The following is a 24725-nucleotide window of genomic DNA, read 5'->3' on the forward strand; positions in this document are numbered from 1 at the left end:
CGCAATTCATATGCAATACAGACTTGCATATGAACTAAGTTATCAGCTTAAAGTAGACTGTTATAAGATTTATATGTAAGCTTCATGATAACCAAAAAGAAAATATCTTTAAAGAAGAGAAAGGAATCAAAGTGTATCAATGCACAAAAAAGTCAAATAACAAAGGATGACAGCAACATTGGAAGAAAGGACTACAAAGATACTACAAACATACAGAAAATAATTAACAAAATGACAATAGTAGGCCCTTACCTATCAATAATAACTTTAAATGTAAATAGATTAAACTCCCCTGTAAAAAACATGACATGGCTTAATGGACAAAACAAGATCATCCAAGTATATGCTGTCTACAAGATATTAGCTGTAGATTTAAGGACACTTATAAGCTGAAAGTGAAACATGGAGAAAGATCCCATGCAGATGACAACCAAACAGAGCAAGGATGGATGTACATATACCCAAAAAAATCACCTTGAAATAATACAAAACTGTAATAAGAAACAAAAAAGGTCATTATATAATGATTAAGGAATCAATTCAACAGGAAGATAGAACATATATATACACCCAACATCAGAGTATATAAGTATATAAAGCAAACACTGACAGAGCTGAAAGGAAGAATAGACATCAATACAATAATAGTAGGAGATTTCAATACTCCAATTTGAATAATGGATAGAATATTCAGACAGCAAATCAATAAGGAACTACCAGACTTGAACAACACAACAGACCAAATGAACTTAACAGATCCACAGAATGTTCCATGCAACAGCAGAAGAAAATGGATTCTTCTCAAGTGTATACAAATATTCTCTAGGATGGGTCACAAAACATGTCTTTACGAATATAAAAATATTAAGCTCACACCAAGTATATCCTCCAACCACAATGAAGTGGACCTAGAAATCAATAACAGAAGGAAAATAAAACAATTCACAAATATGTGGAATTTAAACAACACATCCTGGGATCACTGAGTCAAAGAAGACAAGAAAATATCATGAGACAAACGTAAACAAAGACACAAAATACTAAAATTTATGAGATGCAAAAAAAGCAGTACTATGAGGTAAATTTATAGCAATAAAAGCCTACGTTAGAAAAAAAGAAAAATATCAAATAAACACCCAACTTTACACCTCAAGAAACTAGAAAAAGAAAGACAAATTAAACCCAAAGTTAGGTGAAGAAGGAATAAACACTACAGCAGAAATAAATGAAGTAGAAAACACAAAAATAGAACAATGATGAAACTAAGAGCTGTTTTTTTTAAAGATAAACTAAGAAGACAAACAATGAGCAAGACTAACAAAGAAAAAAGAGAGAAGACTTAAATAAAATCAGAAAACATAAAATAAGAAATGAAAGAGGAGAAATTACAACTGATGCCACAGAAAGAGAAAAGATGATTATTTTCTTTCATAAATCATAATAGAGAACTATTATGAAAAACTATATGCCAACAAATTGAATAAGTTAGAATATATGGCAAATTCCTATAAACATACAAAATATAGAGGCTGAATTCAGAAATAAGAAAAAGACAGAAAACATGAACAGACCAATAATAAACAAGAAGACTGAATTAGTTATCAAAAACCTTCTAGCAAGGAAAGCTCCAGGACCAGATGTCAACATAGATGAATTCTACCATATATTTAAAGAAGAATTAATAACAGAACTTCTTAAACTTCATTCAAAAACAACAGTATAGGGAACACTTCCAAACTCATTTTGTGAGGCCAGTACCACTCTGATACCAAAACCAGACAAAGACACCAAAAGAAAAAAAATTTATAAGATAATATACCTGATTAACATACATACAAGAATCCTCAACTAAACATTAGCAAACCAAATTCAACAACGTATTAAAAGAATTATATACCATGACCAAGTGGGATGCATCTTTGGGATGCAAGGATGTTTCAACATACACAAATCAATCATTAACAGAATGAAAAATAAAAATCATATGATTATCACAATAGATGTAGAAAAGTATGATTTCCCATCCATTCATAATGAAACTTCTCAATAAAGTCAGAATGTTAGGAACTTGCCAAAATATAATAATTAAGTCCATATAGAAAAATTCCACAGCTAGCAGCACATTCAAAAGTGAAAAACTGAAAACCTTTTCTCTAAGACCTGGGCAAAGAAAGGATGCCCAGTCTTGCTACTTCTATTCAATATAGTACTGAAAGTCCTAAAGAGAGTGATTAGAAAAGAAAAACAAATAAAAATCATCCAAATCTGAAACAAATAAGTAAAATCATCTGTTTTCAGATGAAATATTCATATATGCAGAAAACACTAAAGATTCCACAAAAACTCTTAGAATAAGCAAATTCAGTAAAGCTGCATGATACAAAATCAACATTAAAAACACCGTTGTATTTCTACACACTAGCAAGAAACTATCTAAAAAGGATATCAAGAAAATAATCTCATTTACATGAGTACAAGAAGAATAAAATGCTTAAAAGTAAAATTAAGTAGGAAGATGAGAGATGTGTACATTAAAAACTAAAAAACATTGATGAGAGAAATTTTTTTAAAATAAATAAATGTAAAGATACCCTACATTAAGATGGAAGACTATTGTGAAAGTGTCCAGAATACCTAGAGGGATTTAGACATTGACTGAAATTTGCTTCCAAATCCCAATGGCATTTTTTCCAGAAACAGAAAATAAAGAAAAAAAAACCCTAGAATTCATCTGGAACTACAAAATATCCCAGTCAAAGCAATTTTGAGCAAGATGAACAAAGCTGGAGTCATCACATGTCCTGATTTCAAATTACATTACAAAGCTATATTGATCAAAACCATACGGTATTGGCATAAAAACAGATATATTGTCCAGTGAAACAGAATGGAGTATCGAGAAATAAACCCACACATATACTGTCAACTGGTCTTACACAAGAGAGCCAAGAATACACAATGGGGAAAGGACAGTCTCTTCAATAAATGGTGTTGGGCAAACAATTTTTCCAGATGAAAAGAATGAAATCAGACCCTTCTAACTTACACAAAACTCAATTCAAAATATATTAAATATTTAAATGTAAGGCATGAAACTGTAAAATATCTGGAAGAAAATATAGAGAAAAAAAGTCTGACACTGGCCTTAGCAATGAAAACTTGGATATGATACCAAAAAACACAGGCAACAAGGCAAAAACAGACAAATGGGATTACCTCAAACTAAAAAGTTTCTGAACAGAAAAGGAAATGAACAAGAAAATAACAAGGCAACCTATGAAATGGGAGTGTACTTGTAAACTTTGTATCAGATAAAGGGTTAATTTCCAAAATATATAAGGAAGACATAAAACTCAATAGCAAAATAATAATAATAATAATCATATGATCTGAATTTTAAAATAGGCAAAGGAACTGAAGAGACATTTCTCCAAAGAAGACATACAAACAATCAGCAGGTATATGAGAAGATTCTTAACAGAACTAACCATCAGGGAGATGCAATAAAAACTGCAATGCACTATCACATCACACATGTCAGAATGACAATTATCAGAAAAACAAAAGACATAAAGTGTTGGTAAGGATATATAGAAAAGGGAATCCTTATACTTTATTGGAATAAATGTAAATTGATGCAGCCACTATGGAAAACAGTATGGAAGGTCCACAAAAAATTAAAAATAGAATTACCATATGATCTAGCAATTCCATTTCTAGGTATATATCCAAAGTAACTGAAATCAGGATCTCAAAGAGATATCTACACTCCCATGTTCACTATTCACAGTAGCCAAGACAAAGAAGCAACCTAAAAGTCCATCTGTGGTTGAAAGGATATATAAAAAACTGTGGCCTATACATATAATGGAATTTTACACAGCCACAAAAAAGAAGGAATTCTAAGGACATAGTTGAACTCAACACCACCATGAATTACCTGTTATAACTGTCGTCTATCAAGAGAATACACACTCTCCTCAAGCTCAAATGTAACATTCACTGTGACAGACAATATACTCCACCACAGCACACACTTTAACAAATTAACAAGAACAGAAATTATACAATGTCTGCTCTCAGATCATAATGTAATTAAACAGAAATCAATGGAGATTAAACAACACACTTCTAACACATGGGTCAAAGAAGATATCTCAAGACAAATTAAAAAAAGTATTTTGAAAATTTTAAATTTCAACGAAATATTAACAAAATTTGTGGGGTATACTAAATAATAATTAAAATAGTACTCAGGGATTAAGAAAGAGAATTAGAAAATAAGATTGCCTTCTGTTCTCAATGCCGTAAAATTTAACTCCTATTTCAAAAGTAAAGGAAAAAATATATCCCTGGGATGAGAGGTAACCCCTATGGAAGTTTTTTATATGGAAATATCTGGTTATATATAAATAGATGATTTAAGCTACATTTCAGGAGGCTTAGTGAGTACAAATTAAGAAATCATCCCCCTGTCAATTTCACTAGGCAAAAGTAATGGATACTGACCTATAAATATGCATTACTTATGATTTTAACAGAAAATTTTCATAACCATCAAATGTAAATTACATTTTATTCCAAATATTTTAAAATATTATTTTTAACAAAATGTTCAGGGTCACTGAAGAGTAATCTGAAGTAGGGAAATCTGCCATAAATTTACTGAGCATGAATAATATGTTAAGCATAATGTAAAAGAGAAAACTAAATTAAATTGCTGCTGGAAGTTACAGCATAATTTTCACCCTAAGCATAGATACAAGATGCTGAGTATAAAGCAATGTGAAAATAGTTAATAAACAGTATAGATCAAATTTATTATTTAGGATTAATAACAGTAACATGGAGAGAATTCTTCAGGATTATTAGTTATAAATTAATTTGCAATAGCAAACAAGGCCCTATAAATGGGAAAATCCTATTTCCTAATACAACCAGTTACAAAATGCTAAATTTCAAAGCATTTCATAAAAATATTAACTCCACTAAATCCTCGTCATTTATTATTTGATGAAGTTTTATTTTTATTGTTGAATTCCCTAAGTGTGTATGTTGGGGGTGGTGGTGGTGTGTTCTATAAATAGCTAAGATGCTTACTCACACCCTGGGCATGTTCACCACTTCCTCTTTTTTCTCACCTCACATAACGTACCTTAGATAGTCTTTTGGAAGATTCACAACTATGGTCTGCACATGGTTTGCGTCCTTTTTCAGTGTCTAGAGATGAAACTGAGAAAATATTTTATACTTTATCATGGATCTAAACTACTATATCACAATATTTAAATTGGCTTTTGAAATATAAAATAGATCATGTATCTAATATTTCTATTCCACTAAAAAATTAAGCAATTTTCCAAATGTTAAATCACTCTTTTCAGCCAAAAACCTAACATAAAAATTTATCTTATATAAATCAGGAAAACCTATTGCAGTGAACTTAAGAGTATGTGGCAACTGACATCATACAATTTTTAACAATGGAATTATTTTGCCTTTTATACCATATATATGTATATGTATGTATAAATGTGTTTACTCTTTCAGTATTCTACTTAACTCTACCCATATAACATAGTGTCAGTCATTTGACTAACTCAATTCTTAATCTCTACAAAGAGATAAATGATTATAACAATACTGAAAAGAGAATGAGGTTGGACTACAGTAGTGGCCATGGTAACTAAAATGATGAACATAGTCATATATGCATGCATTGATGTACCTATTTATTCAATAAGTAATTATCGAGAGTCTATTACATACTAAGAGTTATTCTAAGAGTCTGAGACACATAAGTGATCAAAATCTACAAACTCCCTGACTCTCTGGAAATTATATTCTAAGGCAGAAAATGAGAATAAACAACAATACATAAAAACAATAAACAGTCATCATTACAGAAACATATTTTGTGATAAGGTGATAAGTACTAGAAAACAAAGAGCAAGGAAAGAATCCTATAACCTGCAAAATTGCCCTTCAAAAGTGAAAGAGAAATGAAGACTTTCCTAACTAAACAAGAGCTGAGGGAGTTTGTGACCACCTGACCTGCCCAGCAAGAACTGCTCAGGGAGTTCTGCAGGTGAAGTGAAAGAATACTAGGAGGTAATGTGAAGCTGCATGAAGAGAAATAAAGACCTTAACAAAGGTAAGCACACGGACGACAGAAGCTGCTGTTACTGTCAGATCGGATTGTAACAGCAATTTTTCTATATATGACTTAAGAGCCTAATATACTTACAAAAAAACAATTGGTCTAAAGGCTAGTATTACTGTAACTTTGGTTTGTAACTCCACACTTTGTTTTCTATATAAATTAAGAGACTAATTCATTTTAAATAATTATTAGTTTATATTTTGGGGCAGACAATTTATAAAGTAGCAAGTTCATGTCATCAGCAACTGAAAGAGGTGGGGATACAGCTGTTAAAGGAGAGTTTTCAAATGGTGTAGAAGTTAGGTTGGTATAAATTCAGATTAGAGTGTTATAAACTTAGGAATGTGAAATGCAATTCCTGTGGTAACAACAAAGAAAATAACTATAAAATATACACAAAAGGAAATGAAAAAGATTTCAACATTTAACTACAAAAAAGTCAACTACACAAAAAAGACTATAATGAAGGAAATGAGGAACAAAACTGCTATAAAGCATAAAGAAAACAAATAGCAAAATGACACAGGTAAATTCTGCATTATCAATAATCATTTTAAAAGTAATTGGATTGGGGACTTCCCTGGTGGCGCAGTGGTTAAGAATCCGCCTGCCAAAGTAGGGGACGTGGGTTCAAGCCCTGGACCAGGAATATTCCACATTCCACAGAGCAACTAAGTCCGTGTGCCACAACTACTGAGCCTGCACTCTAGACCCCATGAGCCACAACTACTGAAGCCCATGCTCCCTAGAGCCCACGCGCCACAACTACTGAGCCCGCATGCTCCAACTACTGAAGCCTGCAAGCCTAGAGCCCATGCTCCACAGCAAGAGAGCCCACCACAGTGAGAAGCCCACACACCCCAATGAGTAGTAGCCCCCACTCACCACAACTAGAGAAAGCCCACATGCAGCAATGAAGTCCCAACACAGCCAAAAATAAACAAATAAATAAGTGGATTAAATTCTCAAGTCAAAAGAGAGAGATTTGAGAATGAATAAAAAAAACATAATCATACTATGTACTGTCTATAGGAGACTCCCTTTAGATACAAAAACAAAAACAGATTGCAAATGAAAGGATGGAAAAAGATATTCCATGCAAATAGTAACCAAAACAGAACAAGAGCTGTTATACTCATAAGAGATAAAATAGACTTAAAATCAAGAAAGGGTATAAGAGACAAATAAGGACAATATATACTAATAAAAGGTTTAACACAGCAAGAATATGTAATGCAAATATAAACATTTACATACCTAATATCAGACCATGAAAATTTTTGAAGTAAAAACTAACAGCATTCAAAAGAGAAATATACATTTCTACAATAACATTTGGAGACTTCAATATCTCACAACAGTGGATAGAAGAGTCAGATAGAAGATAAGTAAGGAAATAGAGGTCTTAAACAAAACAGTCATAACCCAGGACTGGATGACTTCAGTGGTGAGTTCTAACAACAGTTAGAAGAATTAACACCAATCCTCTCAAACACTTCCAAAAAGGTGAAGAGGAGGTAACACTTCTAAACTCATCCTCTGAGGCCAGTGTTACCCAGACACAAAAGCCAGACAAAGACACCATAAGACACTACAGTCCCCTATCCCTAATCAACACTGATGAAAAACTCAACAAAATACTAACCAAACTCAGGGGCTTACTAACAGGACCATACACCATGCGCAAGTGGGGTTTATTGCCAGAATTCAGGGATGGGCCAACATACAACTATGCCATTTCATCTCAGTAACGCAAGTTGTAGCCAGTGCGTTGTGGCAGGAAAGTGAAATAAGAGGCGTCCAAATTGGAAAAGAAGCAGGAAAATTACTTCTGTTCAGAGATGCTATGATCTCATATGCAGACAGTAAGATTCCACAAATAAAACTGTTAAGAACTAATAAATAAACTCAGCAAAGTTGCACAATACAAAGTCAATGCACAAATCAGCTACATTTCTATACACTACAATGAAAAGCCTGAAAAGAAAATTATGGGAACAATTCCATTTACAAAGGCATCAAAAAGGATAAAATACTGAGGAATTAACCAATTAATTAACCATTAACTTAACCAATACTCAGGAATTAACTTACAATTATAACTTAACCATTGTTGAAAGAAATTAAAGAAGACATACAGAAATGCATGCAATGTTCATAGACTGGAAAAGGTAACATCATTAAAATGTCAACACTACACAAAACAATCTATAGACTCAATGCAATCAACATTAAAATCCCAACTACATTTTCTGCAAAACAGAAAAATCCACTCTAAAATCTATGCGGAATCACAAGGGACTTTATATAAAGTCTTAAAAAAGAATAAAGCTAAAAATCACAATCCTTGATTTCAAAATTTACTACAAAGCTGCAGTAACCAAAACAGTGTGTTACTGGCATAAAGACAGAAATATTGACCAATATAACAGACAGCCCAGAAATAAGCCCTCACATATATGGCCAAATGATTTTTGACAATGGTGTCAACACTATTCGATGGGGAAAGCACTGCCTTTTCAATAAATGGTGCGGGGAAAACTGGATATCCACATGCAAAAGGATGAATTTCGATTCTTACCTAACACCATACATGCAAATTAGCTCAAGATGGATCAAAAACCTAAATGTAAAAAATAAAACTACAAAATTCTTAGAGGAAAACTTATGGCAAAAGCTTCATTGGATTTGGCAATGATTTCTTGGATATGTCACCAAAGGTACAAGAAACAAAAGAAAAAAACAGACAAGTGGACTTTATCAAAAAAATTTTTTAAAGTGTGCATCAAAACACAATAGCAATAGAGTTAAAACGCAACCTACAGAATGTGAGAAAATATCTGCAAGTCACATATCTGATAAGGGATAGATATACAGAATATGTAGAGAACTCCTAAAACTCAATACCAAAAAAAGCAAATAATCAGATTAAAAAATGAACAAAAAAACAAAAGTGGGCAATGAGGAACTTCCCTGGTGGTCCAGTGGTTAAGACTCCATGCTCCCAGTGAAGGGGGCCTGGGTTCGATCCCTGGTCAGGGAACTAGATCACACATGCTGCAACTAAGAACCAGCATGCTGCAACTAAGACCCAGCACAGCCAAATAAATAAATAAATTTTTTTAAAAAATGGGTAATGAATTTGACAAGGAATTTCTCCAAAGAAGATGTAGAAATGGCCAATAAGCTCAGGAACCGATGTTCAACATAACTAATTTTTAGGGAAATGCAAATCAAAACTATAATGAGATACTACCAAACACCCATTAGGATGGTTACTATGAAAACAAAAGAAAATAACTAGTGCTGGTGAGAATGTGGTGAATTGGAACTCTTGTACACTGTTGGTGGGAATGTAAAATGTTGTAGCCACTGTGGAAAAATAGTAGCAGTTCCTCAAAAAAAATAAAAATGAAAACAATTACTATTATGATCTAGCAAATCCACCTTTGAGTATATACCCAAAAGAACTGAATGCACCTATAAGCAGCATTATTCACAATAGTGTACTGAAAACAACACAAGTGGCCATCAATGCATTCACGGAGAAGCAAAATGTTGTATATACACAGAATGAAATATTATTAGTTCTTAAAAAGGAAGAAAATCCTGCCATATGTTACAACATGGACTAACCTTGAGGACATTTTGCTAAGTGAAATAAGCCAGAAACAAACAGAAAACTACTGTATGATTCCCCTTACATGAGATATTTAGATAAAATCACAGAGATAGAAAGTAGAAGGGTAGATGCTAGGAGCTGTAGGGAAAAGAGCAACTTATTGTTTAGTAGAAACAGAATATCAGCTTCCCACAATGAAAGTGTTTTGGAGGTAAATGATGATAACAGTTAGACATGAATGTATTTAATGCCATGTAACTGTATACTTGAAATGGTTAAGATTAATTTTATGTATGTGTATTTTACCAAAGAAAATGGAAAAAAATTAAAAATAAATGAATTAAATCAGACTTCTCCTCAGAAGCCATGCAAGCAAGAGAACAGTGTGAATGATTTTAAACACAGTATTGAAAAAAAAAAAAGTCACCAAACTAAAATACTGAATTCCGTGAAATTATCCTTCAAAACTGAAATAAAAACAAAGACTTTCTCAGAAAAACAAAAATTGAGAGAATCTGTCACCAGAAACCCAGACATATAAGAAACATTAAAAGAAGTTCTTCATAAAGAAGGAAAACAATATGTGTCCAAAACTTGGATCTAAATAAAGGAAGGGCACTAGAGAAGGAATAAAAGAAGGTAATAGTAAATCTGTTTTTCTTATTCTTAACTGATCTGACAATAGCTTGTTCAAAAGCTTATGGATGAGTAAAATAAATTACTGCAGTTTTATAAGGGAAGAGAGGGCAAATTTGGGAATTCTATTGTAAAGTACTTGTACTACCCATGAAATGGTACAGCATTATTTGAAAGTAGACTTGGATTAGTCATAAAAGTGTACTGCAAACTACAGGGCAAACACTTAAAGTAAAAAACAAATTATAATTGATATGTTAATAGAAACAAATTGAGTCATATAAATGCTTGATTAAAACCAGAGAAGGCAAAAAAGTGGAAGAGGAAAAAGAAACAAAGAAAAGGGGCAACAGAACAGTAACAAATATGGTAAATGTTAATCCAACTCCACCAATAATCATTTTTAAAGTCAATGGTTTAAATTCACCAATTAAAAGACAGAGACTGTCTGAATGAATTTTTTAAAGATCTAATTATATCTCATCTACAAGAGACCCACTTTAAACATAAAGATACTGATAGACTAAAAGTAAAGGGGTGGAGAAAATCACACCATACTAACGTGAATCAAAAGAAAGCTGGAAAAGCAATATTAACTTTAGACAAAAGACAAACATCTAGACAAAGAATAAAAGAGAAATTAAAGTAGAGGACATTACTATCTATCTTTCATAAATAAAAAGGATTATAAGAATATTATATACAATAGTATGCTAAAAATTAGATAACTTACATGAAATAGATGAAAATATAAATTATCTAAACTGACCCAAGAAGAAACACAAAATATGAACAGTAATGTAACAAAGAGATCAAATCAGTAATCAATGATCTTCCAATAAAGAAAACCCTGGACCCAATGGCTTCAGTGGTGAACTCTACCAAACATTAACTATTAAAAGAAATCTTTCTCCATCACTTTCAAAAGAATAGAAGAGGAAGGGACACTTCTTAAAACTCATTTCATGAAGCCAGTAGTATGCTGATACCAAGGGCAGACAATAACATCACAAGAAAAGAAAACTCTGGGCTAATATCAATTTCAATGCAAATACTCTCAATAACAGAAGTACAAAATTATTCCAGCAGCATACTAAATATATATATATATATACCCTGACCAAGTGGGATATATTGCAGGGGTGCAAGCGTGGTTCACCATGTGGAAATCAAAAATTACAATGCACAACATTCATAGAAGGGAAAAAAAAAAACATGATCATCTCATTTGATACAAAAGAAACATTTGACAAAAGCTAACACCCTTTCATGATTAAAAAAAAAACACAGTCAATAAACTAGGAATTGAAAGTAACTGCTTCACCCTGATAAAGAGCTTTTATGAAAAACCCACACAGCCAATATCAAATTCAATAGTGAAACACTTAAACTTTTCCCTTAGGATCAAGAACAATTCAAGGATGTCCACTTTTGCCATTTCTACGAAACAATATATTGACATTCTAGCAAGAGCAATTTGGCACAAAATAGATAGAGAAGAGATAAAAGTTATCCAAATTGGAAAGAAATAAGTAAAACTATTGTTATCCTTAGGTGACATAATCTTCCATATAGAAAATACTAAAAATTCCAAGCACCATAAAATAACTCTTAATTAATTAAACCAAGATGTAAGATACACAAAAAAATCAATGAATTTCTACATACTAGCGGTGAACAATGTGAAAAAGAAAATTATTGTACTTACAATAGCATCAAAAACAATAACATATGTAGTAATTACTTTATCAAGAGGTGTAAGACTTACACACTGAAAAGTATAAAGCACTGCTGATAGAGAAGTCTGCTGTGTTCTAAATATTTTATCCCCCCCCCCCCAGTTCTTATGTTGAAATGCTAATGCCCAATGTGGTAGTATTAGGAGGTGGGGTCTTTAGGAAGTGCTTAGGTCGTGAGAATAGAGCCTTTATGAATGAGATTGGTGCTCTTACAAAAGAGGCTCCAGAGAAACCCCTAGCTGCTTCTGCTATGTGAGGACATACTGAAAAGTCTGTAACCCTTAAGAGGGCCCTCACCAAACATGGTGGCACTGTGACCTCAGAATTACAGCTTCCAGAAATGTGAGAAATAAATTTCCATTGTTTATGAGCTACCCAGTCTATGGTATTAGTTACAGCAGCCCAACAGACTAAGACAAAGTCCTAAATAAAGGGAGAGCTATCCTGTGTTCATGGGCTGGAAGACAATATTGTTCAGGAGGTAACATTAGAGACATTACAGATTCAATGCAAACCCCAATGGCCTTGTTCAACAGGAATGAAAAAGCAGGTGCAAAAAACATATGGGATTGCAACTGACTTCAAATAGCCGAACAATGTTGAAAAGGGGAGAACAAAATTTAAGGACTCCCACTTCCCAATTTCAAATATTACTACAAACAAAGCTACTATCAAAACCTTATGATCAAAACGTTGTGGACTACCATAAGAACAGGCATACAGAGCAATGAAATAGAATTAACAGCCCAGAAATAAATTCACATATCTGTGGCTAAGTAAGTTTCAACAAGAGTACCATGACAATTCAAAGAGAAAAGAACAGTCTCTTCAAAATTGGTGTTGGGATAATCGTACATCCACATTCAAAAGTATGAGGTTGGATCCATATTTCACAGCATATACAAAAATTAACTCAAAATGAATCTGAGATCTAAATGTAGGTGGTAAACTTAAAAATTATTAGAAAAAAGCAAAATGAGTACACATCAAGCAAAGAGATCTCAAATAAAAAATGTAACATTATACCTCAAGGAATAAGAAAAAGAAAATCATGCTAATCCCAACATTAGCAGAAGAAAGGAAATAATACATTAGAGCAGAAATAAATGAAATAGGAAAAAATAGAAATGGTTAACAAAACCAAAACTTGATTTTTTGAAAAGATAAAACTGACAACCTTTAGCTATAATAAGAAAAAAAGAGGATCCAAATACATGAAATTATAAATTAAAGAAGAGACATTGCTCTGATACCCAGAAATACAAAGGAGCCAAAGAGACTACTATGAATAACTATACACCAAAAATTGGACAACTCAGAAGAAACTGATAAATTCCTAGAAACATGCAACCTACCAAGACTGGAATCATAAAGAAGTAGAAAATTTGAACAGATCAATAGTGACTAAGGAGATAGAATCATTAACCAAAAATTTCCCCCCAGCCCCACAAAAAAGCCCAGAACCAGATGGCTTCACTGATGAATTCTACCAAATATTTAAAGAACTAATGTGAATCTTTTTCAAACTTCAAAAAAACTGAAGAGGAGGTAACATGCTCAAACCATTTTACAAGGCCTGATACTAAAGCCAGATAAGGACACTAATCAAAAAGAAAACTATACGCCAATATTCCTGATGAATATAGATGGAAAAATCCTCAACAAAATACTGGCAAACCAAAATGAACAGCACATTAAAACTAACAAACAACATGAGTAAGTGGGATTCATCTCTGAGATGCAAGGACGGTTCAACATATGCAAATCAACAAATGTGATTTATCACATTAATAGAATGAAAAATAAAAACCACATGGTCATCTCAATGTATGCAAAAATGTATCTGACAAAATTCAACTTCCATTCAAAATAAAACTCTCAACAAATTAGGTACAGAATGAATCTACCTTAATATAATAATGGCCATGTATGACAAGTCCACAGCTAACATCATACTCAATATGAAAGGCTGAAAGATTTTCCTCTAAGATCAGGAAAGGATGCCCACTCTCACCACACCTATATAACATAGTACTGGAAGTCCTAGCCAGAGGAGTCCGGCAAGACAAAGAAATAAAAGACACCTGAATCAAACAAGGAGAAGTGAAACTATCTCTGTCTGCATATGACGTAATTTTACATAGAGAAAATCCTAAGGATTTCAGCAAAAAACTGTTAGACTTAATAAATGAATTTAGTTAAGTTTCAGGATACAAAGCAACATGCAAAAATTGGTATAATTTCTATATAATAACAAATTATCTGAAAAGAAATAAAGAAACAATCTTATTTACAGTACTATCAAAACCAAAAAAATACATAAGAGTAAATTTAAACAAGGAGGTAAAAGGTCTGTACACTGAAAATTACAAGACAGTGATGAAAGAAACTGAAGAAGACACAAATAAATGGAGATGCCTCATGTTCATGAATTGAATGAAATTAATATTGCTAAAATATCCATAAAACCCAAAGTAACCTACAGATTCAACGTAATCTTTACTAAGATTCCAATGTATTTTTTACAGAAATAGAAAAAAAAATCCTAAAATTTGTATGGAATCACAAAAGACCCTGAATAAGTTATCAATGCAGTTCTAAGAAAAAACGAAGCTGGAAGTATCACACTTCTAATTTCAAATTATATTACAAAGGTATAGTAGTCAAAACAATATGGTACTGGCATAAAAACAAACACATAGTCCTATGGAATAGAACTGAAAATCCAGGAAATAAACCTATGCATGTAAGGTCAACTATATTTGACAAGAAAGCCAAGAATACTCAGTTGAGAACAGACAGTCTCTCCAATAAATGATACTGGGAAAACTGGACATTCACATGCAAAAGAATGAAACTAGACTCCTATCTCATGCCACACACAAAAATTAACTCAAAATGGATTAAAGACTTAAATGTAAAACTTAAACCATAAAACTCCTAGGAGAAAACACAGGGAAAAGCTGGTGCTGGCAATGACTTTATGACTATGACACCAAAGCACAAGCAATGAAAACAAAAGTAAACAAATGGGACTACATACAACTAAAAAAGCTTCTTCACAGCAAAAGAAACAATCAACAAACTGAAAAGACAACCTAGAGAATGGTATAAAATATTTGATAACCACATAAATTTGATAAGACAATAATATCCTAAATATATAAGGAACTCATACAATTCAAAAACAAAAAACAAATAGCCCAATTAAAAATTGAAAAGGACCTGAATAGACTTTTTTTTCTTAGAAAGTATTCAAATGGCCAACAGGTAAATGAAAAGGTGCTCAACATCACAAATCATCATGAAATGAAAATCAAAACCATGAGATATCACCCACATCTGTTAGAATGATGATTATCCAAAAGACAAGAGATGAGTGATAGCAAGGATGTGGAAAAGAGGTAACCTTTATGCACCTTTAGTGGGAATATGAATTGGTATAGCTACTATGGAAAATAGTAGGGAGGTTCCTCAAAAGGTAAAAACAAACACACAAACAAACAATAGAACTACCATATGATCCAGCAATTCCACTTCTGGATATACATCTGAAGGAAATGAAATCACTATCTCTTAGAGATATCTGTACCCACGTGTTCAATGCGGCACCATTTACCATAGCTAAGACATAGGAACAACCAAAGTATCCATCAACAGATGAACAGATAAAGAAAATATGCTACACACACACACACACACACACACACACACACACACACACACAGGAATATTATTCAGCCATAAAAATGAAGGAGATTCTGCCATGTGTAACAACACAGATAAAACTTGAGGGCATTTTGTTAAGTGAAACAAGTCAGAGAAAGACAAATACTGTATGACCTTACTTATATGTGGAATCTACAAAAACTGAACTCAGAAAAAGAGAACAGATTGATGATTGCCAGGGGCACGGACTGGGGGTGAGGGAAATGAATGAAGGAAGACAAAGGGTACAAATAAATTCAGGATGTAACGCAGAGCTTGGTTAATATAGTTAATAATACTGTATTGTATATATCTGAAAGTTGCTAGAAGAGTAGATTTTAAAAGTTCTTACTGCAGAAATAAATAAATTGTAACTATGTGAGAAGATCTATGTGTTTAACCTTATTATGGTAAACATTTTGCAATATATAGATACATCAAATCCTTATGTTGTACACTTTGAACTAACATATTGTTATATGTCAATTATATATCAATAAAGCTAGGGAAAAAAATCAAAATTGGGCAAAGGACTTGAATGGACTTTTCTCCAAAAAAATATATGAATGGTCAATAAGCACATGAAAAGATGCGCAACATCATGAGTCATTAGAGAAATGCAAATTAAGCCCACAGTGAACTAATTTCTATTGAAAATCATCTCTTTCCTCTTATGGGTTCAAGTACACTTTCAGCTTTTCTCAAGACTATTAAATGCCTATTAATAGCACCTATTCAATACACCAGGTACAAAGACCCCATAACTCTCATGAATGCTAACAGTGGGTCTTTGATGAGCTAAAGAAAGACTCAGACTATCTTTCATAATTTGCCTCAGGGGCTGGAGAACAACTCTCAAAATTTTTTCTGGAGAAAAGAAGTAAGGAAGATAAAAGATAGTGAAAATGGGGTTGAACACCTCTTATTCTTTTCTCTGAAAGCTTCGCACCTCTCACTTGTATCTAAACATTCAATCCTAGATGGCCAAGAAAGAGAGAGGGAATATCAGAGAAATGGGTAAGTGTAAACAAACACTGAGAGTAGAGGAATCAAGGACAGAGGGTAAAGAAGAAAGAAAGGAAACAGCAACATACCATTTGAGATGAAAAGTGGAGGGGGTCCTCTTGCTACTGGGACCCATTAAGAACACATGCATGGGTATTCCTAAATGCTCATTCATAAACGGGCCCTTTATAAATCTAAAGTCTTCAGATATTAAGTCCAATTCTTGGTTTTCCAGAATATACTGGGCTTTTGCTCTGCATTGTTAGGAAAAGCAACCTAAGCTGTTAGAACAGTCCCTCTGGTCTAAACTGTTAACCTAGCTTATTATATAATTACATGCTTTTACAAATTAAATCTTTGTAGCTAAATATCATGATAGATATTCCTCATACTAAATTCCATTCTATAGTAAATTATCATAGCAATGTTTAAGTTATTTGGGAACCCAAACTTTTCATTAAGTACATGAATCAGCAGAAATGTATTTGGGGGCTATAAGATCTAAGAAGTGAAAGTAAAGAATATGAAACATTCAGATCTATAGCATTTACATTCTAAAAATGCCACTAGTAACTCAGGTCTCTAAGATTAGTTTTGCAGTCTAACTTTGTTTTCTTTAAAGAATTGCATATACTTACCTGAAAATGTAAAAAACAATTCATTTTGCAAACCAGCTCTTTGCATTTTAACATGATGGCATTCAGACTTCAGTAAGAAAACTTGACATGAAAGGTCAAGAACCAATTTGCTTAAAATCTCAAGAAGTTTCTTCTCAAAAGAAACATTATAGATAGTATTGCAGGGAGCTGCATGATATCGAGCTGTGAACTGGTAATAATAATGTGGCTCACGATAAGCTGCAAAAAATTAAACAGAGAACAATACAGCAATGGTTATTTAAGCAATTCAAAGATATTTCAGCTATTCAAGAGAAATCATTATTTGGAATACATTTGACCCTTGAACAACGCGGGGTTAGGGTTAGGAACACCAACCACACCCCCAGTTGAAAATACATGTATAATTTATAGTCAGCCCTCCTCACCCATATTCCTCTGAATCCAGGGTTCTGCAATGTGTGGATGTGGATCGTGTGGTACTGCAGTATTTGCTACTGAAAACATCCATGTATAATGGACCCACACAGTTCAAACCCATGTTGTTCAAAGGTGAACTGTAAATGTTTCTATATACAGCCATATATAAATATTTTTTTAATTTAACAAGCACTTATCTAGCAGCTACTAAGTGACAAATGCTGTTATAGGCACTTTAAAAATAGAAACTCATTTAAATCTCCTAAGATTATTAAAGATTGGTATAATCTTCACATCCAGCATGTATTGAGGGATACTATGTCACATGCCTAATGCCTGTGCTATCAAAACTGAGACTCTAGCTGAGGAGCCTAGCCCAGAGTCTGTGCCCTTAACCACCATGTCATGCTGCCTCAAACTCAGGTATGAGACTTCCCTAAGTTTAAATATTCATCTTAGGGGACGAGGGGAAGATGGCGGAAGAGTAAGATGCGGAGGTCAACTTCCTCCCCACAGATACACCAGAAATACACCTACACGTGGAACAACTCCTGTAGAACACCTACTGAACGCTGGCAGAAGGCCTCAGACCTCCCAAAAGGCAAGAAACTCCCTGCGTACCTGGGTAGGGCAAAAGAAAAAAGAAAAAACAGAGACAAAAGAATAGGGATGGAACCCACACCAGTGGAAGGGAGCTGTGAAGGAGGAAAGGTTTCCACACACTAGGAAGCCCCTTCGTGGGTGGAGACTGCGGGTGGCGGAGGGGGAAAGCTTCGGAGCCGCGGGGGAGAGCACAGCAACAGGGGTGCGGAGGGCAAAGTGGAGAGATTACAGCACAGAGGATTGGTGCTGACTGGCACTCACCAGCCCGAGAGGCTTGTCTGCTCACCGCCGGGGCGGGCGGGGCTGGGAGCAGAGGCTGGGGCTTCAGTCTGAGCGGAGGGAGAGGACTGGGGTTGGTGGCGTGAACACAGCCGGCAGGGGGTTAGTGCGCCACGGCTGGCCGGGAGGGAATCCGGGGAAAAGTCTGGACCTGCCGAAGAGGCAAGAGACTTTTCTTCCCTCTTTGTTTCCTGGTGCGCAAGGAGAGAGGATTAAGAGCGCTGCTTAAAGGAGCTCTGGAGACGGGCGCGAGCTGCGGCTAAAAGCACGGACCCCAGAGACAGGCATGAGACAATAAGGCTGCTGCTGCTGCCACCAAGAAGCCTGTGTGTGAGCACAGGTCACTATCCACACCTCCCTTCCAGGGAGCCTGTGCACCCCGCCACTACCAGGGTCCCGGGATCCAGGGACAACTTCCCGGGGAGAATGTACAGCATGCTTCAGGCTGGTGCAACGTCACGCTGGCCTCTGACGCCACAGGCTCGTCCCACACTCCGTGCCCCTCCCTCCCCCCCGGCCTGAGTGAGTCTGAGCCCCCGAATCAGCGGCTCCTTTAACCCCATCCTGTCTGAGTGAAGAACAGATGCCCTCCAGCGACCTACACACAGAGGCGGGGCCAAATCCAAAGCTGAACCCCAGGAGCTGTGCAAACAAAGAAGAGAAAGGGAAATCTCTCCCAGCAGCCTCAGAAGCAGTGGATTAAAGCTCCACAATCAACTGGATGTACGTGCATCTGTGCAATACCTGAATAGACAACGAATCATCCCAAATTGAGGAGGTGCACTGTGAGAGCAACATTTGTGATTTTTTCCCATTTTCCTCTTTTTGTGACTGTATGTGTATGCTTCTGTGTGAGATTTTGTCTGTATAGCTTTGCTTCCACCATTTGTCCTAGGGTTCTATCTGCCCGTTTTTTTTTTCTTAATAATTATTTTTTGTTTTAATAACTTTATTATATTTTATCTTACTTTATTTTATTTTACTCTATCTTCTTTCTTTCTTTCCTCCCTTCCCTCCTTCCTTCCTTCCTCCCTCCCTCCTTTATTTCTTTCTTTTTTCTTTCTTTCTTACGACTTCTACTAATTCTTTCTTTCTACTTTTTCTCCCTTTTATTCTGAGCTATGTGGATGAAAGGCGCTTGGTGTTACGGAGTCAGTGCTGTGCCTCTGAGGTGGGAGAGCCAACTTCAGGACACTGGTCCACAAGAGACCTCCCAGCTCCACATAATATAAAATGGCAAAAATCTCCCAGAGATCTCCATCTCAACACAGCACCCAGCTTCACTCAACGACCAGCAAGCTACAGTGCTGGACACCCTTGCCAAACAACTGGCAAGACAGGAAAACAACGCCATCCGTTAGCAGAGAGGCTGCCTAAAATCATAATAAGTCCAAAGACACCCCAAAACACACCACCAGACGTGGACCTGCCAAGCAGAAAGACAAGATCCAGCCACATCCACCAGAACACAGGCACTACTCCCCTCCACCAGGAAGCCTATATAACCCACTGAACCAACCTTAGCCACTGGGGAAAGACACCAAAAACAACGGGAACTACGAACCTGCAGCCTGCAAAAAGGAGAACCCAAACACAGTAAGATAAGCAAAATGAGAGACAGAAAAACACACAGCAGATGAAGGAGCAAGATAAAAACCCACCAGACCTAACAAATGAAGAGGAACTAGGCAGTCTACCTGAAAAAGAATTCAGAATAATGATAGTAAAGATGATCCAAAATCTTGGAAATAGAATAGACAAAATACAAGAAACATTTAACAAAGACCTAGAAGAACTAAAGATGAAACAAACAATGATGAGTAACACAATAAATGAAATGAAAAATACTGTAGATGGGATCAATAGCAGAATAACTGAGGCAGAAGAACGGGTAAGTGACCTGGAAGATAAAATAGTGGAAATAACTACTGCAGAGCAGAATAAAGAAAAAAGAATGAAAAGAACTGAGGACAGTCTCAGAGACTTCTGGGACAACATTAAATGCACCAACATTCGAATTATAGGGGTTCCAGAAGAAGAAGAGAAAAAGAAAGGGACTGAGAAAATATTTGAAGAGACTATAGCTGAAAACTTCCCTAATATGGGAAAGGAAATAGTTAATCAAGTCCAGGAAGCACAGAGAGACCCATATAGGATAAATCCAAGGAGAAATACGCCAGGACACATATTAATCAAACTGTCAAAAATTAAATACAAAGAAAACATATTAATAGAAGCAAAGGAAAAACAACAAATAACACACAAGGGAATCCCCATAAGTTTAACAGCTGATCTTTCAGCAGAAACTCTGCAAGCCAGAAGGGACTGGCAGGACATATTTAAAGTGAAGGAGAAAAACCTGCAACCAAGATGACTCTACCCAGCTAGGATCTCATTCAGACTGATGGAGAAATTACAACCTTTACAGACAAGCAAAAGCTAAGAGAGTGCAGCACCACCAAACCAGCTTTACAACAAATGCTAAAGGAACTTCTCTAGGCAAGAAACACAAGAGAAGGAAACGACATACAATGACGAACCCAAAACAATTAAGAAAACAGGAATAGGAACATACATATCGATAATTACCTAAAATGTAAATGGACAAAATGCTCCCACCAAAAGACACAAATTGGCTGAATGGATACATAAACAAGACCCATATATATGCTGTCTACAAGAGACCTACTTCAGACTTAGAAACACATACAGACTGAAAGTAAGGGGATGGAAAAAGATATTCCATGCAAATGGAAACCAAAAGAAAGCTGGAGTAGCAATTCTCGTATCAGACAAAATAGACTTTAAAATAAAGACTATTAGAAGAGACAAAGGACACTACATAATGTTCAAGGGATCAATCCAAGAAGAAGATATAACAATTGTAAATATTTAGGCACCCAACATAGGAGCACCTCAATACATAAGGCAAATAATAACAGCCATAAAAGGGGTAATTGACAGTAACACATTCAGGGTAGGGGACTTTAACACCCTACTTTCACCAATGGACAGATCATCCAAAATGAAAATAAATAAGGAAACACAAGCTTTAAATAATACATTAAACAAGATGGACTTAATTGATATTTATAGGACATTCCATCCAAAAACAACAGAATACACATTTTTCTCAAGTGTTCGTGGAACATTCTCCAGGATAGATCATATCTCGGGTCACAAATCAAGCATTGGTAAATTTCAGAAAAATGAAATTGTATCAAGTATCTTTTCCGACCACAATGCTATGAGACTATATATCAATTACAGGAAAAGGTCTGTAAAAAATACAAACACATGGAGGCTAAACAATACACTACTTAATAACGAAGTGATCACTGAAGAAATCAAAGAGGAAATCAAAAAATACGTACAAACAAATGACAATGGAGACACGACGAGCCAAAACCTATGGGATGCAGCAAAAGCAGTTCTAAGAGGGAAGTTCATAGCAATACAATCCTACCTTAAGAAACAGGACACATCTCGAATAAACAACCTAACCTTGCACCTAAAGCAATTAGAGAAAGAAGAACAAAAAATATCCAACGTTAGCAGAAGGAAAGAAATCATAAAAATCAGATCAGAAATAAATGAAAAGGAAATGAAGGAAACGATAGCAAAGATCAATAAAACTAAAAGCTGGTTCTTTGAGAAGATAAATAGAATTGATAAACCATTAGCCAGACTCATCAAGAAAAAAAGGGAGAAGACTCAAACCAATAGAATTAGAAATGAAAAAGGAGAAGTAACAACTGACACTGCAGAAATACAAACGATCAGGAGAGATTACTACAAGCAACTCTATGCCAATAAAATGGACAACCTGGAAGAAATGGACAAATTCTTAGAAATGCACAACCTGCCAAGACTGAATCAGGAAGAAATAGAAAATATGAACAGACCAATCACAAGCACTGAAATTGAGACTGTGATTAAAAATCTTCCAACAAACAGAAGCCCAGGACAAGATGGCTTCACAGGCGAATTCTATCAAACATTTACAGAAGAGCTAACACCTATCCTTCTCAAACTCTTCCCAAATATAGCAGAGGGAGGAATACTCCCAAACTCATTCTACGAGGCCACCATCACCTTGATACCAAAACCAGACAAGGATGTCACAAAGAAAGAAAACTACAGGCTAATATCACTGATGAACATAGATGCAAAAATCTTCAACAAAATACTAGCAAACAGAATCCAACAGCACACTAAAAGGATCATACACCATGATCAAGTGGGTTTTATTCCAGAAATGCAAGGATTCTTCAATATACACAAATTAATGAATGTGATATACCATATTAACAAATTGAAGAAGAAAAGCCATATGATCATCTCAATAGATGCAGAGAAAGCTTTCGACAAAATTCAACACCCATTTATGACAAAAACCCTGCAGAAAGTAGGCATAGAGGGAACTTTCCTCAACATAATAAAGGCCATATATGACAAACCCACAGCCAACATCGTCCTCATGGTGAAAAACTGAAAGCATTTCCACTAAGATCAGGAACAACACAAGGTTGCCCACTCTCACCACTATTATTCAACATAGTTTTGGAAGTTTTAGCCACAGCAATCAGAGAAGAAAGGAAATAAAAGGAATCCAAATCAGAAAAGAAGAAGTAACGCTGTCACTGTTTCCAGAAGGCATGGTACTGTACATAGAGAATCCTAAAGATGCTACCAGAAAACTACTAGAGCTAATCAATGTATCTGGTAAAGTAGCAGGATACAAAATTAATGCACAGAAATCTCTGGCATTCCTATACACTGATGATGAAAAATCTGAATGTGAAATCAAGAAAACACTCCCATTTACCACTGCAACAAAAACAATAAAATATCTAGGAATAAACCTACTTAAGGAGACAAAAGACCTGTATGCAGAAAACTATAAGACACTGATGAAAGAAATTAAAGATGATACAAATAGATAGAGAGATATACCATGTTCTTGGATTGGAAGAATCAACATTGTGAAAATGCCTATAATACCCAAAGCAATCTACAGATTCAATGCAATCCCTATCAAACTACCACTGGCATTTTTCACGGAACTAGAACAAAAAATTTCACAATTTGTATGGAAACACAAAAGACCCAGAATATCCAAAGCAATCTTGGGAACAAAAAACGGAGCTGGAGGAATCAGGCTCTCTGACTTCATACTGTACTACAAAGCTACAGTAATCAAGACAGTATAGTACTGGCACAAAAACAGAAAGATAGATCAATGGAACAGGATAGAAAGCCCAGAGATAAACCCATGCACATATGGTCACCTTACCTTTGATAAAGGAGGCAGGAACGTACAGTGGAGAAAGGACAGCCTCTTCAATAAGTTGTGCTGGGAAAACTGGACAGGTACATGTAAAAGTATGAGATTAGATCACTCCCTAACACCATACACAAAAAGACACTCAAAATGGATTACAGACCTAAATGTAAGACCAGAAACTATCAAACTCTTAGAGGAAAACATAGGCAGAACACTCTACGGCATAAATAACAGCAAGATCCTTTTTGACCCACCTCCTAGAGAAATGGAAATAAAAACAAAAATAAACAAATGGGACCTAATGAAACTTCAAAGCTTTTGCACAGCAAAGGAAACCATAAACAAGACCAAAAGACAACCCTCAGAAAGGGAGAAAATATTTGCAAATGAAGCAACTGACAAAGGATTAATCTCCAAAATTTATAAGCAGCTCAATAACAAAAAATCAAAAAACGCAATCCAAAAATGGGCCGAAGACCTAAACAGACATTTCTCCAAAGAAGATATACAGATTGCCAACAAACACATGAAAGAATGCTCAACATCATTAACCATTAGAGAAATTCAAATCAAAACTACAATGAGATGTCATCTCACACCAGTCAGAATGGCCATCATCAAAAAATCTAGCTAGTGGGAAGCAGCC

The 24725-nt window shown here is 35.0% G+C and overlaps 1 protein-coding gene across 1 annotated transcript in view; it reads right to left on the reverse strand.

Annotated features, from left to right (window-relative positions):
* ZPBP (zona pellucida binding protein) overlaps nucleotides 1–24725 on the reverse strand; it is a gene marked incomplete at both ends in the record, with an annotated part of 109951 nt that overhangs the window by 52470 nt on the left and 32756 nt on the right. The window contains 2 exons of the mRNA XM_082846430.1: nucleotides 5156–5232; nucleotides 17512–17730. Of these exons, the coding sequence (XP_082702556.1) occupies nucleotides 5156–5232; nucleotides 17512–17730 (296 nt within the window). The remainder of the gene's footprint in view (nucleotides 1–5155; nucleotides 5233–17511; nucleotides 17731–24725) is intronic.

The sequence above is a fragment of the Leucopleurus acutus genome, assembly GCF_964270905.1.
Source record: "Leucopleurus acutus genome assembly, chromosome: 9".
NCBI classification, from domain to species: Eukaryota; Metazoa; Chordata; class Mammalia; order Artiodactyla; family Delphinidae; genus Leucopleurus; species Leucopleurus acutus.